The 14,370-nt window shown below is 44.4% G+C and overlaps 1 protein-coding gene across 1 annotated transcript in view; it reads right to left on the bottom strand.

The window, feature by feature from the left end:
• Positions 1-7,340: 7,340 nt before the first annotated feature.
• Positions 7,341-14,370, bottom strand: part of VAMP3 (vesicle associated membrane protein 3) — a 289,917-nt gene continuing 282,887 nt past the window's right edge. The window contains exon 5 of the mRNA XM_085604501.1: positions 7,341-10,774. Within this exon, the coding sequence (XP_085460627.1) occupies positions 10,758-10,774 (17 nt within the window). The 3' untranslated portion in view covers positions 7,341-10,757. The remainder of the gene's footprint in view (positions 10,775-14,370) is intronic.

Below are 14,370 nucleotides of genomic sequence, written 5' to 3'. Positions count from 1 at the left end.
GAACATTTCATGCACTAGCACTTTTTTCTAAATGCGTCAGGTTAGCAGTCATGTATTTACTAGTTAAAAAAATGGTAGAAGCACAAGCACTTTGGTGGTCAACTAAAGCGTTTTAAGTTGCATTATGGATTGCTGGCAATAGATCTTTTAGCAATTTATGAATATTCATGGTTTTATTGGTAAGAAACCCCGCAGGGGAGTTTTGCAACCAAATGTATTCACAAGGCATGTTGGTTTTTACACAATACATTCTTTTATATACAATTAGATTATGACAAATTGCACAACTTGTATATGTATTTGTTTTTACCATAGCGTGCAGTGCGGATACCAATCCGGATGACAATACTTTTTTAGAGTTTAGATCGTGGCAGATAACTGTTATATTTATTGTTTAAAAACAACTCGGACCGGTAAAGTTACAAAATGTCTATTGTCATTATTTATACTGGGACACAAGGTAACGGTTAACCTATGGTTGTCGATGGCATTGTATCCATGTCTATGTAACCTCACGCAAAAATGCACCTTTCACTTTAAAAGATTGTTAAAAAAAATGGTTTAAAAAATGGTATAAGAGCTAGACTCCTACTGTGAGCTTGTCATGTGATCAAGGCCCCACGGGGCCGACACAAGTCATGGCTGTGAGAACTGAAAATAAATTCACTTTCTGCAACAACTGTGGTTCGGGCTCTGGTTCTTCTGCTACTGGAATGAGCGGAGACTATATATATATATATATATACACACACACACACACACACACATATATACACACACACACACACACACCCATCACACAATGCAAAGTAAAAAAACACCCAATAATAGAGGCTTACCTTAATTGGAATAGAGGACGTAGGACTGCCTGTCCCACTGCTGCTTCGCTCTAAGTTGCAATATCCAGGCACTAATGCTGTGTGAAAGTATGAACACTCTTCCATGTAGCAGCACGACAAATCTTGTGTAGTGGAACACCAGCAAAAAGAGCAGATGAAGAGGGAACTGGTCTTGTAGAATGCGCCCTAGCCTTGATTGCGGTTTACCCGCCTTAATAGGACTAGTAGCAGCGATCTATTGTGCAATAGTTTTTTGTAACAGCAGAACCCAGTCTTGGAGGCCCATAAGGTACTAGCAGTTGATCCATTCTGCACATCTGCCTTGTCCTTTGCAAGTATAACTTAAGGTATCGTTTGACATCCAAAGAGTGGAGAGATTTCTCCACTGGTGAAGGAGGAGGGAAATAAGTGCGCAGAATAACAGGCTCATTAAGGTGAAACTGAGATGGAACCTTTGGTATTAACTTAGGGTTTGTTCTTAACATGTATACACAAATGGGGCTGTCCCTAGTTGGGATTCCTACAGGGTCTCTAGAGATGCAAAACCAGTGGGGGCATCTCATAAAAAGTGACGGACTCATTAATGCCAAGTAATATAGGCACCCAACTTCCGTACCAGTAGCATAGCCTTGTAACACAAACCTGTGGTACACCTGAGTGACCCCCATAAAAAGTAGAATGGTTTTGTAAGAATGCACACAAGCGGGTACACGCTCATATCACTTATGTCTCTCAGTAGAAATTAGTAAACACAAGGAGCTAGCTCTCGGCCCCCGTGAATTACCACCACACATTATTGGGGATGTACCGCCCCCTTATGGGACCCCCAATGTCTTTTACCTGCCCTTGGTATGGTTTCAAGCAATGCGCATGCGGCATTCACAGCAGACGTCATACACACTTGTCTAAAAACATCCATTGCGCATGCTCGCAAGAAGAGGCACTCGCCTCGTGCCCAAAGAAAGGCACAGACGGGAGCTCCTCCAACTGAGACGAACAGACACTCCCATTTTCGGAGGCGCGGACGCATTGAGCACGCGCATCAGGCGACCAGGTATCGCTCCGGTTGCACACCGGATATGCGACAGGCGTTACCAATTACCTGATAATTACCGGCTAATTAGCCACTTAGCTGTAGTATATAAACCCGCTCCTCACTCACCATGATCCAACGGCGGGAAAGCGAAGCGGACGACCATAGATGAGATGGCTGGAAGCGCTGAAGTAGTAAGAGTATGCATGTCTTGGATGATTGAGAAAGTGTAGCTTTTCACTTTCTGATGCTTCTTCCCCCCCCCCCCCGGACGGCATCTTTTAAATGGATACATGTGTTTTTACCGAAATCATGGACCTGATTTAACAACAGCAGGCTATGATTCTATGTACCTATCCGTTTCAGAACGTCACAGTAGGCCCTTCCACCCTCGACCTCCCATGGAGCAAGTAGGATAGTAATCCGGTGTAAGAAGCGGACTAGTTTTCTCGCTGAATGTTAGTGATGACACGTGTTGCACTTAAATCCCACCATGCACGCTGTAAGTGTGGTGATGTATGAAAAGCAAATGTGCTATCGTTCTATTTACACTTTCAGTATGTATGCGTTTTTGTTTCCTTTTTCCTACAGACTCTCGCACTAGTACTACACTTTCCGGGGAGTCTGATCCTCACTACCCCCGGTACTTTAGTGGTAGATCCTTTATACACTGCATGTTAAAAGGCGGAGACCATTTTTACAACCTTTTGGTCCTGAAGAATGCTATGTACCCTGCGGGGACACCTAAGCAGAAACATGTTTACCACATCTAGCACGGTGAAGGGACAATAAGGTCCCAAGTCACCGCACACCTCTTTCAAAACCATGCATTTGCTCCTTGAATAACATTAGTTTGTTGACAAATGTAATGGTTTTTAGTTCACCTCTCACTAACTCACGGACCACCACTTCGTTTTAGAAGTGCATCCCTGTCTCCAAGTGTATGCCCGCCCTCTATCAAACGAATTTTTAGAGGGCGAGGACAGCCTATGATGAAGCATGACACCAGGCGGTGTGTGAGGCCAGTCCTTCACTTTTTGTGAGATGCCCCCACTGGTTTTGCATCTCTAGAGACCCTGTAGGAATCCCAACTAGGGACAGCCCCATTTGTGTATACATGTCGTATTGGAGGCTGGCTAGTCCCTAGGCCCCGTGCCTCTAGTTTCCATCCCCAGTAAAGTCTGGGGCTAGTGTGTGTGACTTTGTACTTAACATAACATAGCTCTATGTGAAGTGCAGGTAAGGCTCTTTAATGGTGAAGGCTTGAATTTCACTTACTCTCCAAGCAGAAGTAAGCGTGAGAAGCAAAGCCACTTTCCGTGTTAGAAACTTGAGCTCAATTTTGTGAATTTGCTCAAAAGGTGGTTTCAACAATTGAGACAGGACCACATTAAGGCACCATTCTGGTGGAGGAGGCCCAATGGGGGGGGAAATTACTGAATAATCCCTTCACGAACTTTGTTTTGGAGAAGTGGGTGAATGTCATTCTGAAGGCACCAAGAACAAAAAAGTTTCCATTTTAGTCTATGTTTTAGTAGTAGACTCAGCTCTAGCTCTGGATAATATGTCTCTACAGTCTTCAGGGATGACTAAATCTTTGAATTCATTGAACTCTAGTTTCAGGCATGCAATTGCAGAGAAGCTGGGCGCAGATGCAGGATCTTCCTTCGTTCATCATTACGAGAGAGGGTAATACTAGCAAACGGGAAGGCTTGGACTGTGGCAGCAGGAGTAGTTCTGTGAACTAGTGTTGGCAGGCCCATGAGGGTGAGTTGGGATGATGGAGGTTTGATTTTCATCAGTACTCGAGATGAGGGGGCAAGGGGGAAAAACGTACGCAAAGATTCCTGACCATCTCATCTAAAACGCATTCCCCCAAGTCCCCATCTGCGGTTCCCTGCTGGCGAAGATCCAGCATTTCTGGTTCCCTTGAGACGCAAATAGGTCCAAGTTGGGTGTTCCCTTTTCTGGAAAATGTGATCGAGAATCAGTTGATTAAGTTCCCACTTGTGAGGTGATCGATTTAACCTGCTGAAGGTATCTGCCAGGTTGTTCTTTACTCCTGGGAGATGCTCCGCCTTGATAGCTATGTGATGTTGCAGTGTCCATTCCCAGATCCTTTGAGTTTCCAATGATCGGATTGGAGATCTTGTTTCTCCCTGCTTGTTTAAATGATGCATGCAGGTGGTGTTGTCTGTACAGATGAGGACTGAGGATGCTCTTATCCTTCCTTGGAAGAAATGATTGGAGGGCTAGAAAAATCGACCTTCGTTCCAGAAAATTGATATGCATTTTGGAGAGAGACAGACTGCATTTTCCGCTTATTTGGAGGTCTTGCAGACTAGCTTCCCAGTCTGCCAAAGATGCATCCGTGGTCACAACGAACTCTGGAAGAGGAGAAAGGAATGAAAGTCCCAGGGAGAGATTGCTGGCAGACTGCCACCAAAGAAGTGAGTCTTTCATGATTGGTGTTATCCGAATGATGTAATCGAATGATCCAGTTAATTGAAGCCATTGGATCTACAATTGCTCCTGAATGGGTCTCATTCCTTAGACGAGCATGAGGTACCATGAGGATGGCAGAAGAAATCATTAAGAGAAAGGATGTTGGAGACGGACATAAGCAAACTATCTTTTGATAACAATGCCTTGTTTTGGAGTATCCAATGTTGCTCCTAGAAACGTTATCTGATGAGGAGCTAAAATAGATTTGAAGATTGACTGCCAGCCCTAGAGAAAGGAAGAGCTGTAGGCAGAAGGAGATGGCTTCTGAAGCTTGATAAAGAGAAGGAGCTTTCATTAACCAATCGTCAAGATATGGGAGGATCGGTAGGCCTTTTAATCTTACAAATGCTGCCACAGGAGCTAGGCACTCGGTGAAAACCGAGGAGCTGAACGAAGGCCGAAGGGCAGCACATTGAATTGATAATGCACGCCTGCCACAGAGAAACGTAGAAATTTTATGCTAAGGATGGATAGGGATATGGAAATGTGCGTCTTCCAATTCCAGGCTTGCTAGGAAATCCGAATGGTTTAGAATCTGCAATATCTCCTGGAGAGTTACTATGTGAAAGGATTTCTTCAGCAGGTACTTGTTGAGTTTTCTGAGGTCTAGAATGGGATGTCATTCTCCCGACTTTTTATTCTTTATCAGGAAAAAAAAGATGAGAAGCGTTTTCCTCTCAGAGTGTGGTACACATTCTATTGCTCCCTTTTGAAGCATAAGCAAAGCCTCCTTTAGCAATTGAAGATGGGGTGGTATTGATTTTTGAGGCGGACTAGGAGGTGGCGTGGAGGTAAACTCTGTAATCCATATTTTATTTTATCCATATTTTAATATATCCATGACCCATTTGTCTGTTATTTTCTGCCATTGATGTAGGCAATAAACGGGAATTTCCTTTAGTGAAGTAGACAAGGGAAGAGCGGAAGGCGGCAAAGAGTCGTCCCTGCTTTCTGACAGAATCCCTGGGTTGAACTTGGTGCTTCCGTCTAGGTGGTCTGGAATAAGCAGTTTGTGGTGCGTATCCATAGTCAGCAATGTAGATTTTCTCGACGAGGTAGGTGAAGCATGTCCCAAAGGTGATTTTTGTGTAGACAGTGACCCAGATGAGAACGCTGTCGGTGAAACGAGCTTTGTAGAGACTGAAATTTTCATTGAATGTTCTGGAGTGCTTTTCCTTTTTATGGCTTTTTTCTTGGAAACCTCTGGAGATTCAAAAAGTCCATCTCTCCTTTTAGATGTTTCCTTAGAAGCCTGTGGTAGAGCTCTCCTCATCCTCAGAGACAACGTCAGATTTAGGTTTTAGTCTCTGAAGCCAAACCAATAACCTACCCTCTCTGTCTGAGGGTTTTTGTAGAAAAAGTCATACAGATTTTGCAGTCTTTTACCTTATGTTGAGGGTAAAGGCAGTAGATGCAGTTTTTATGTAGATCTTCAGCATGCAGCCTCTTCTTACCGCATGATCCACACAACCTGGAGAGACCCAACTTTGAAGAGTCCGACATGCCGAATTGAAATCTGGAATTTTGAAGAGAAATCTAAGCAGTGTTCATGGAGACTCCCTTTCACACAACGTGGGATAGAAAATCTGAGGAACCTAGCGTCTCTTGGGATTGTTCTAGAGGGTGCCGTCGCCTGATTGGCTGCTACTTAAGTTTGGTTCTTTTTTACAAAACAAAATGGATAGGCTATTGCAGGGACTGTTCATTGCATTTTAGCCTTTTGTAGTATTATCTACTGCTTTAGACAGGGATGATTTAAGCATGTGAATCTATGAAAGATCAAATACTGGAGAACCTACCTTATTCAGCCCTTAACTACATTTCCAGCAGCTCCCTGTGCTTTGACAATCTTCGCATGTTGCTACTTCCCAACAACCTGTGCAGCTATCCATAGCCTCTTTTGAAAGAGGACCAAACATTGCTGCACTCCCAGCAATGCATTGAACAAGCAAATAATTTGATACGCTTGCACTGCAGATTGCAACTGAGATGCAAACTGGGCACTCGCGCTCCTTTTGCCCACGCTGAATGGCTCAACACTTTGCTGTGTGCCCTGAAAAAGCAAGGTATTCATGGGCCTGTACCCTTGTGGCACAAGGCACTGCGAGTCCGGACTGTGAATATTACAGTGTCTACTGTGAGTGCACAAACCTTTTCAATTATATGAGCGAGTTGTGTGCCTGCGGACCAGGAAAGTTCAAGTTCATTTCAGCACCCTGTGCCCCAGCAACCAGAAACAAGCATAGGCATACAGTCTCACCGTTGACACACCATTGTCAAGGCTCACACAGAGTGAAACTTATCAAAACAAAAAATATTACTTTATGCACAAAAACAGCACCTTCGGCACTTCAAATTCAAGGTTCTGCTCGTTTATAACGTAAGATCATGTAAAGGATGCTATTCAGAATAATATTTTCGCTTGCTTTGGCACTTGCTCATGGCATTTAATTGCAGTTCCTTTAAAGCTATAAAGAAACATTACTAAGCAATAGAACTTGACCTAAATAAAATTCCTATTTATTTTCATAAAAAAAAAAAAAAACTGACAGGACACTACATTAACTGCACACTATCATTGCACATTCTAAACACAAACACATTCAAACCGTAAGTCTGGACTGTTCGACCACACACCACACAACTCCATGAAAGTCAAAGCCTAGAAAAGAGGACCATAGTCATTCAGTGAGCTCATGGCAGTATCTTGCGCATGTGCTTCCAAGGGCTAGAGATACTGAGAATCTGTGCCTCTCTCTCAGAACTTGCCCGACTAAGGGTTCAGAAGGCCTTTGACTCTAAATCATTGAGCTCTTCTACATTCTGTGACAGTGCTTCAATGCCTCTGCTCGATTAGTTTAACGGTATGTTAATCAGCTGATAATTGAAGCTTAAAATCCCCCTATGCAATAAAATTATCAACTGCAGCATACTAAAAAAAAAAAAAAGACAGTGGGCAAGAATGTTTTAGTCACTTTTATTAAATATCGGTTATATTAAATGCTTTCTTTTCAAGGTGTTGAACCGTACACATGAAGTTAGTTAAAAATAGAAACCAGGGAACAAAGTCTCTTTAATATAACGTTGCGTACATTTTGTCAAAATGCTGTAACATGCCACAGAAATTCTTAATTAATAGAAGGCACAAGTAGAATTGTTTGTATTTTAGTTACCTGATGTAAATCAAACAACTAAAAGACATTCTTTATCAGGAGAGCATGTTGTATCTCTCCTCAAATGTGGCATTTCTAGTTCGTATTTTCGGATAAGGCACAGATTTTTTTTACTGTTGCAGGGATCCTTCCGAAACACAGAATTCCGCTCTTAACACGATCACCCAAAAGAATATACGGAAAATAGTACTATGACTTAACATTGAAAAGCCAACCTAATAACTGGAGGCTATAGAGAACATTTTAATTGAAAAAGCCAGAAACAGAGCAGGCGACTTACAGAAACACACAAACTAGTGTAAGTAAAGCAACTTTATAGAGATTGTTTTTAAGATGAGATGTTAACACACAAACCAGAGTTAGGCATATAAATAGTTTATGCGGTGCATAACTGTAAATGTTTTACCTCTAAGAAGTTCTTGTATAATAAAACCGGTACACAGCCATTATATTAAGGCAATAATATAACCTAACCCAATTTTTACCTTTAGTTTGGTCTGCATCTTGAACACTATCGAAGGAGACAGCTGTATGCCGGTTTCCAATTAAATTGTGCTGTATGCAGTGCATTACGCACTAAGTCAAATTGTGGGAGTGAATGCAGAGGCGCCTGACAGATTTTGAAAACATTGAGAAGCAACTACTGCTCTGTCTTTCTGTGCTGTCTGAATTAAATGTTTTAGCTAATCATGCTACCTAGTTAGTATATGAGCTACAGATCAAGCAAATGCACCGAACCAGACGCAGTGTTCAAGATATAGCGCTAGGTGTCCACAGACTTAAGATTAGCATTAAACACATTATACATTCTTTATGTGACTACAGTTTGTAGGGCACAATTCCTTATTCATTAACTCTACAAGGCGTTCACAGGAGTCTATCAATCATAGACCAACATTTCTAAATTGAGATACAAATTGTATTTATCCACACCAAGCTGAAAAGTATTAATTATCAGCACTTTTAGGTGAAGCAGGTACTGTGGCATTACCATGTATGCATAAGCAACATTTTTTTGACTGAATATTTGGCAACCGAGTGTAGAATTTTTTAAACAAACAAAACAGCCTAGAAAAAATAAATGGAGGGTATGTACAGTTACCTAACTGACCGCAATAGTCTTATCAGTTGTTCAAAACCCGAACCTATCGATGTATTGTGTATTTAAGTGATTTGCAAGGTACTACTCTTAACCAGCAACATCTCGTGAAATTGTGAATGGGTATTTAAATGTGATCCCACTACCTAGAAAAAAGATGCATGGTTTCTGAGAGATCATTGGACAGCAGAGTATTATTCTTTAGGTAGGTTATTGACCGCTATACAGGATGATTATGTGTTTATTTCGGCTACTTTGGTAAATAAAAATACCAAATCCCAGAGAGGGACTTTTATAGGGTATTGATCAACTCCTTAAAAAATAAATATGGAATATATAATATACCTTCACCTAAAAAAAAAACAGCATCTTGTTTTTATGGCAAAAGAGCTCCCAACCTGTCAGAGGTCAACTCTGACAGTTGGAGTAATTCAGGGGTAATAGCTCTATATTGAATAGCCTATATGAGAGGACTTTAACAGAGTTAAGGATAAACATCTAGTTACATAAAAATATATTCAAGAACGCCAATAGTGTATGCACTTTCTAATAAACTTGCCTAGCCAACCCTGCTTCAAGGCCTCAATTTCTTTCTAATCCACCAAAATTATATATATATATATATATATATATATATATATATATATATACACACACACACACACACACACATAAACACACACATACACACTTTGCAAGGTCACCAGAGTTCCAGAATCAACTAAGTGACAAAAAATACATCCCCCATCCCAATACTGGAGAGTCTTCTCTTGCCCTTACTCCGTTTTCTTCACACTTTTAAGGCGATGTTCAGTTTTCTGAAAGTCCTAAATATATTCCATTTTGTCAATCGTGACGGGGTTTGCATAATTGTAGCAAATTTGCTTGTAATCATAGGACCAGTAATGATTACATTTTACACTACAGAAATCAGTTCTCCTTATATATGTGAATCAACTGAAACATTTACCAAGCTTTTAGTCAAAACAATTCAAATTAATGTTTTCAAACTGCACAAAAACAGTATCATTTAAAATTGGCTTTCAGCACGCTGATAAACGGTCACAATAAATGAAAGGCAGAGTTAAATCAGAATAGAGCCAGTGAAAAAGTACCACTCACATTTCACCTGCAAGCCCTCTTTTTAGTGTAGGGAATTGAAATAAAGTGGATTTGAGCGATGCAGCCTAGAGTTCAAAGGGGTCAATAAGTTGATATTTATGGCCTTGATTTGATGATAGACCTTTGCCAAGACTAAGCATCCAGCAAATCACAAATTTAAGATGAATATGAATAGAAGTTTTGCTGAAAGGTTTTGTCTTTCGAAAGCTGCAGTGATGAAGCAGCTGAACAAATGAAAAGTATGTGTGGTTGTAAAAAATTAATTCACAAAAGACAAATGAACAGCAAAGGGAACAAATCAACCATGAATGCCAAGAAAGGCTCTTTAAGAAAAGAGACAACAAGCATTAATTCTGGACTTTTGGCAACACTGTGTAGGCTTGAGCGGGAAAACGAAAGTTTTGCACAGACAGACACGCACAGACCCACACACAGACAGACACACACCTCAGTAACACCTACCCAAGTTTTAATCTCAATCCTGATCTAGTGGTATCCTATACTTCCTAATGTAAGGCATGTCAAGTATCTAAAGGCACAGTGCAACTACATAACAAAGATACGGTAGTGTTGCTTTACTTGTTACAAATAGTATATTTGTATTAATGCAGTATACAAGGAAAGATTTGGCACTTAAATGTACTTATTTATCATACATTGTTTGCATAGACAGAATAAGCCAGGTACGTAGAACTAATCTCTACTAAGTGATCTCTCAAACTGATTAGACAAGATTCTGAAATGGCGTAATCATTACTTTACACTAGGAGTTTTAAGGCATTGACAATTGTGAGTCATTGTCCATTATCAGCAAGTGATGGTTTGAGGCACCTGTATTTACAATCCAGAGTCTTAACAATAAACTATTAATAATGTTCATCTAAATATCAGTAGGCAAGTCCTTGAACACAGCAGGTTTGATGTTGGGATGTACTGAAGTTCCAAGTTGTTTTCTGGCTTCAGATGGGGAAGAGAGGACTTGCTTCTCAGGATACACTCCACACTAAAATAGTAAAAATACAACATTTAAATTTCTTCAAAAGTTCAATTTGCAACATTAAAAGAAAATCACCAATAACGTAGTACAACAGTGTACCAAAACAAAAACACTTGAGAAAGCTTTCACATTGAACTACATGGGATGGACCCTGGGATAGCAGTAACGCACACGTTACTACTTGTGTAACGATATATCTGTAAGAGACATTAGTTAGTGATAGATTCCTTACCTTAGAATATCCCCAGGCGTCAGACTGGATCCGGAAAGTTTTACTTCAACAGTACCCCTGCGCGTCGTAAGGTGACGTTGTGCGGCTCCGCGTCAGTCGCTGGAGTTGCATGTGCCGAGAGGACGCCACCCATGCGCGCTGACGTCAGTGCTGTACACTACTTTCCGCGCCAAGAACGCAGAGCCATGCCAGAAACTGACCACTGGTGCCATGAAACTAGGGCCCTGAAAAGGATGACCTAACCCTAGAAATCAGTTTGTAGAACAGGGAGGATGGGTGGGGCGGTAAGGAATCCATCACTAATGTCTCTTACATATATATCGTTACACAAGTAGTAACTTGTGCATCAGAAAGAAGTTCGTGATAGATTCCTTACCTTAGAATAGATACCCCAGCAATACCAACCCAGGTGGTGGGTCTGCGAACAGGATTACACCAGAAAGTCAGACAACAGAACGGCCAAAGAAGCCGTCCCTCCGGACTGGACTGTCAAGGCAGTAATGCTTGGTAAACATGTGCAGCAAGGCCCACGTGGCTGCCTGACAAATGTCCTGCAAGGGAACGTCGCATCCCAAGGCAGTAGTGGCTGCCGTTGCCCTGGTAGAATGGGCACGCAGCCCCACAGGAGGCTCCTTAGCCAATGATTAACATGCTTTGATGCACAGAACGACCCACCGAGAGATGGTTCGTTTGTGCACAGCCCGACCTCTTGGCACCCACGTAGCCAACAAAAAGTTGGACTGCGCTTTAGATCTAGGTAGTCGATCGCCATGCTGAGTAGCTCGGGATACCAGTATCTTCGTGCCCAATCCAGAGCCACAAGGATGACTTGGGCCCGGTCGCGCCGAATCTTCTTCAACACTCTGGGCAGAAGTGGTTTAGGCGGAAAGGCGTACAACAGACCACAGCTCCACTCGCGACGAAAAGCGTCGCCGAGCGAGTGCCGCCTTGGAAATTCCAACGCGCAGAACTGATGACATTGCACGTTCTCTTCGGTGGCGAATAGATTTAACCAAGGCTCTCCCCACTGCAGAAAGACCTTGCGTCACGCCAGAGTTCAGACGCCATTCGTGATCCATCATGCACCAGCAGCTGAGTTTGTCCGCCCTGGCGTTCAGTGAACCGGCCATGTGTTGAACCACCAAGGTAATGCATTGATGTTCCAGCCATGTCCAGAGGCAAAGAGCCTCCTGACATAAGGTCCACAACCCCACCCCACCCGGTTTGTTGCAGTACCAAATGGCGGGAGTGTTGTCCGTGAATACCTGCACTACACTTCCCCAGAGAGAGGGAAGGAATGCTTTCAGTGCAAGCCGGATCGCCCAAAGCTCCAAAAGATTGGATATGGAGTCGGGACTCTCCCGGAGACCAGAGGCCTCTGATCTCCACCTCTCCCAAGTGGCCGCCCCATCCCAGGAGGGACGCATCAATCACCACTGTGTGCTCCGGTTGGGGAAGGGAGAAGGATCTGCCATTGACCCAATCACGATTTGTGAGCCACCACTGCAATTGTTGTGCAGTGCCCGCCGAGATTTGGACATGATCGGACAAGTTGCCCGGATGCTGTGCCCACTGGAACTTCAGGTCCCACTGCAGAGCCCGCATATGCCATCTGGCATGTTCCACTAACAGGATGCAGGAGGCCATGAGGCGCAGGAGCCAGAGGGTCATCCTGACTGAAACCTGGGATAGAGGCTGAAAGATTGGAATCATAGCCTGAATATCCCGGACTCGCTGCTCAAAAGGATAAACACGACACTGCACCGAATCCAGAACCGCTCCGATGAAGAGGAGTTTGAGAAGGACTCGGTGCGACTTCAGCACGTTGATGGAGAACCCCAGCAAATGCAGGAGGTCGGCTGTAGTCTGGAGGTGGGAGACGACTGCCGGCGGCGAGCCCGCCTTCAACAGTCAGTCCTCGAGATAGGGGAAGACTGGGACCCCTGATCTGCGCAGATGAGCTGCGACCACCACCAACACTTTAATTAACATCCGAGGGGCACTGGTAAGGCCAAAGGGGAGCACGGCAAACTGAAAGTGCTCTAGGCCTAGCGTGAACCTCCGGTAACTCAGGTGGGCCGGCAGGACGGGGGATATGAAAATATGCGTCCTGCAAGTCCAACGCTACCATCCAGTCTCCAGGGTCGAGGGCAGCCAAGACCTGAGCCAAAGTCAACATCTTGAACTTCTCCTTCCGGAGGAAGCGGTTGACGTTCCTGAGGTCCAAGATGGGGCGCAGGCCCCCTTTCTCCTTCTTGGGGACCAGAAAGTAGTGGGAACAACCACCACGTCCTACTTCTGGCCCAGGAACGCGCTCGATGGCCCCCTTGGCCAAGAGGGCCGTGACTTCCTGTTGGAGAAGCGCAAAGTGATCCCCGACATGCGGTGGAACCGAGGTGGCATGGCTGTGGGGATACTCGAAGGGGAGGGAGTAGCTCCTTCGGACGATTTGCAGCACCCACCTGTCCGAAGTAACAGAACGCCAGTGGAGAAGGTGATGGCGAATCCTGACACCCACCGGCGTGGGGTGCACCCCAAAGCTCGGACTTGGAAGGTTTTGAGGTGGATGCTGCGGGAGAGGAAGTGGACTGTCCCACACGCTGGCCCCCTGTCCCGCCACAGCGGGAACCACGTCCACGCTGAGGTTGGTTCTGCACAGGCTTTTGGCTGAACGAACGTGTCGGGCGCCCCTTCCGTGTCCACGAAAGGAACGAAAAGCAGACCTGGCCGGGCATGTGGCGGAGAGACCCAAGGACTTGACCGTAGCCCGGGTGTCCTTAAAGCGCTCCAGCGCACTATCTGCCTTATCGCCAAATAGGCGGGTCCCATCAAGGGGCATGTCCATAAGGGAACTCTGAACATCCCCTGATAACCCAGTGGACCATAACCAGGCGTGACGACTGAGGGCCACAGTGGTGGAAATCGTCCTACCCAATGAGTCCGCGGTGTCTAGTCCACACCGGATGGCGAACTTTGCTGCATCCTTCCCCTCAGCCACAGCTTGGGAAAGCACTGCCCGAACTTCCTCCAGACACTGAGGCAGCATCTGTGCAACCGTGTCCCACACAGCGTGAGAGTTGCGGCCCAAGAGGCATGCGGTGTTCAACAACCGCAGCCCTAAGCTGGAAGAGGAAAACAGTTTCTTGCCAAACTGTTCTAGCTTCTTAACATTCCTTATCCGGCGGGGTGGTAGGGAATGCGCTTTGGGAGGTGGAGGCTTGGATGACCAGGCTCTACGGAGTTGGGTGGGTCGCTTAAAAGGCAGGGTCACCTGGGGCCGGGCAATGATGCCTGGCCATGTTCTTATCCACAGGATCCCACCAGAGCTTGCCTCCGGCTGAAGGACTTCAGTGAGGTGGTTAGTTTTCAG

This window comes from Triturus cristatus, chromosome 1_2 (assembly GCF_964204655.1).
Source record: "Triturus cristatus chromosome 1_2, aTriCri1.1, whole genome shotgun sequence".
Lineage (NCBI taxonomy): Eukaryota > Metazoa > Chordata > Amphibia > Caudata > Salamandridae > Triturus > Triturus cristatus.
Note: the sequence above shows the minus strand (reverse complement) of the source record. Positions and strands in the feature narration are given on the sequence as shown.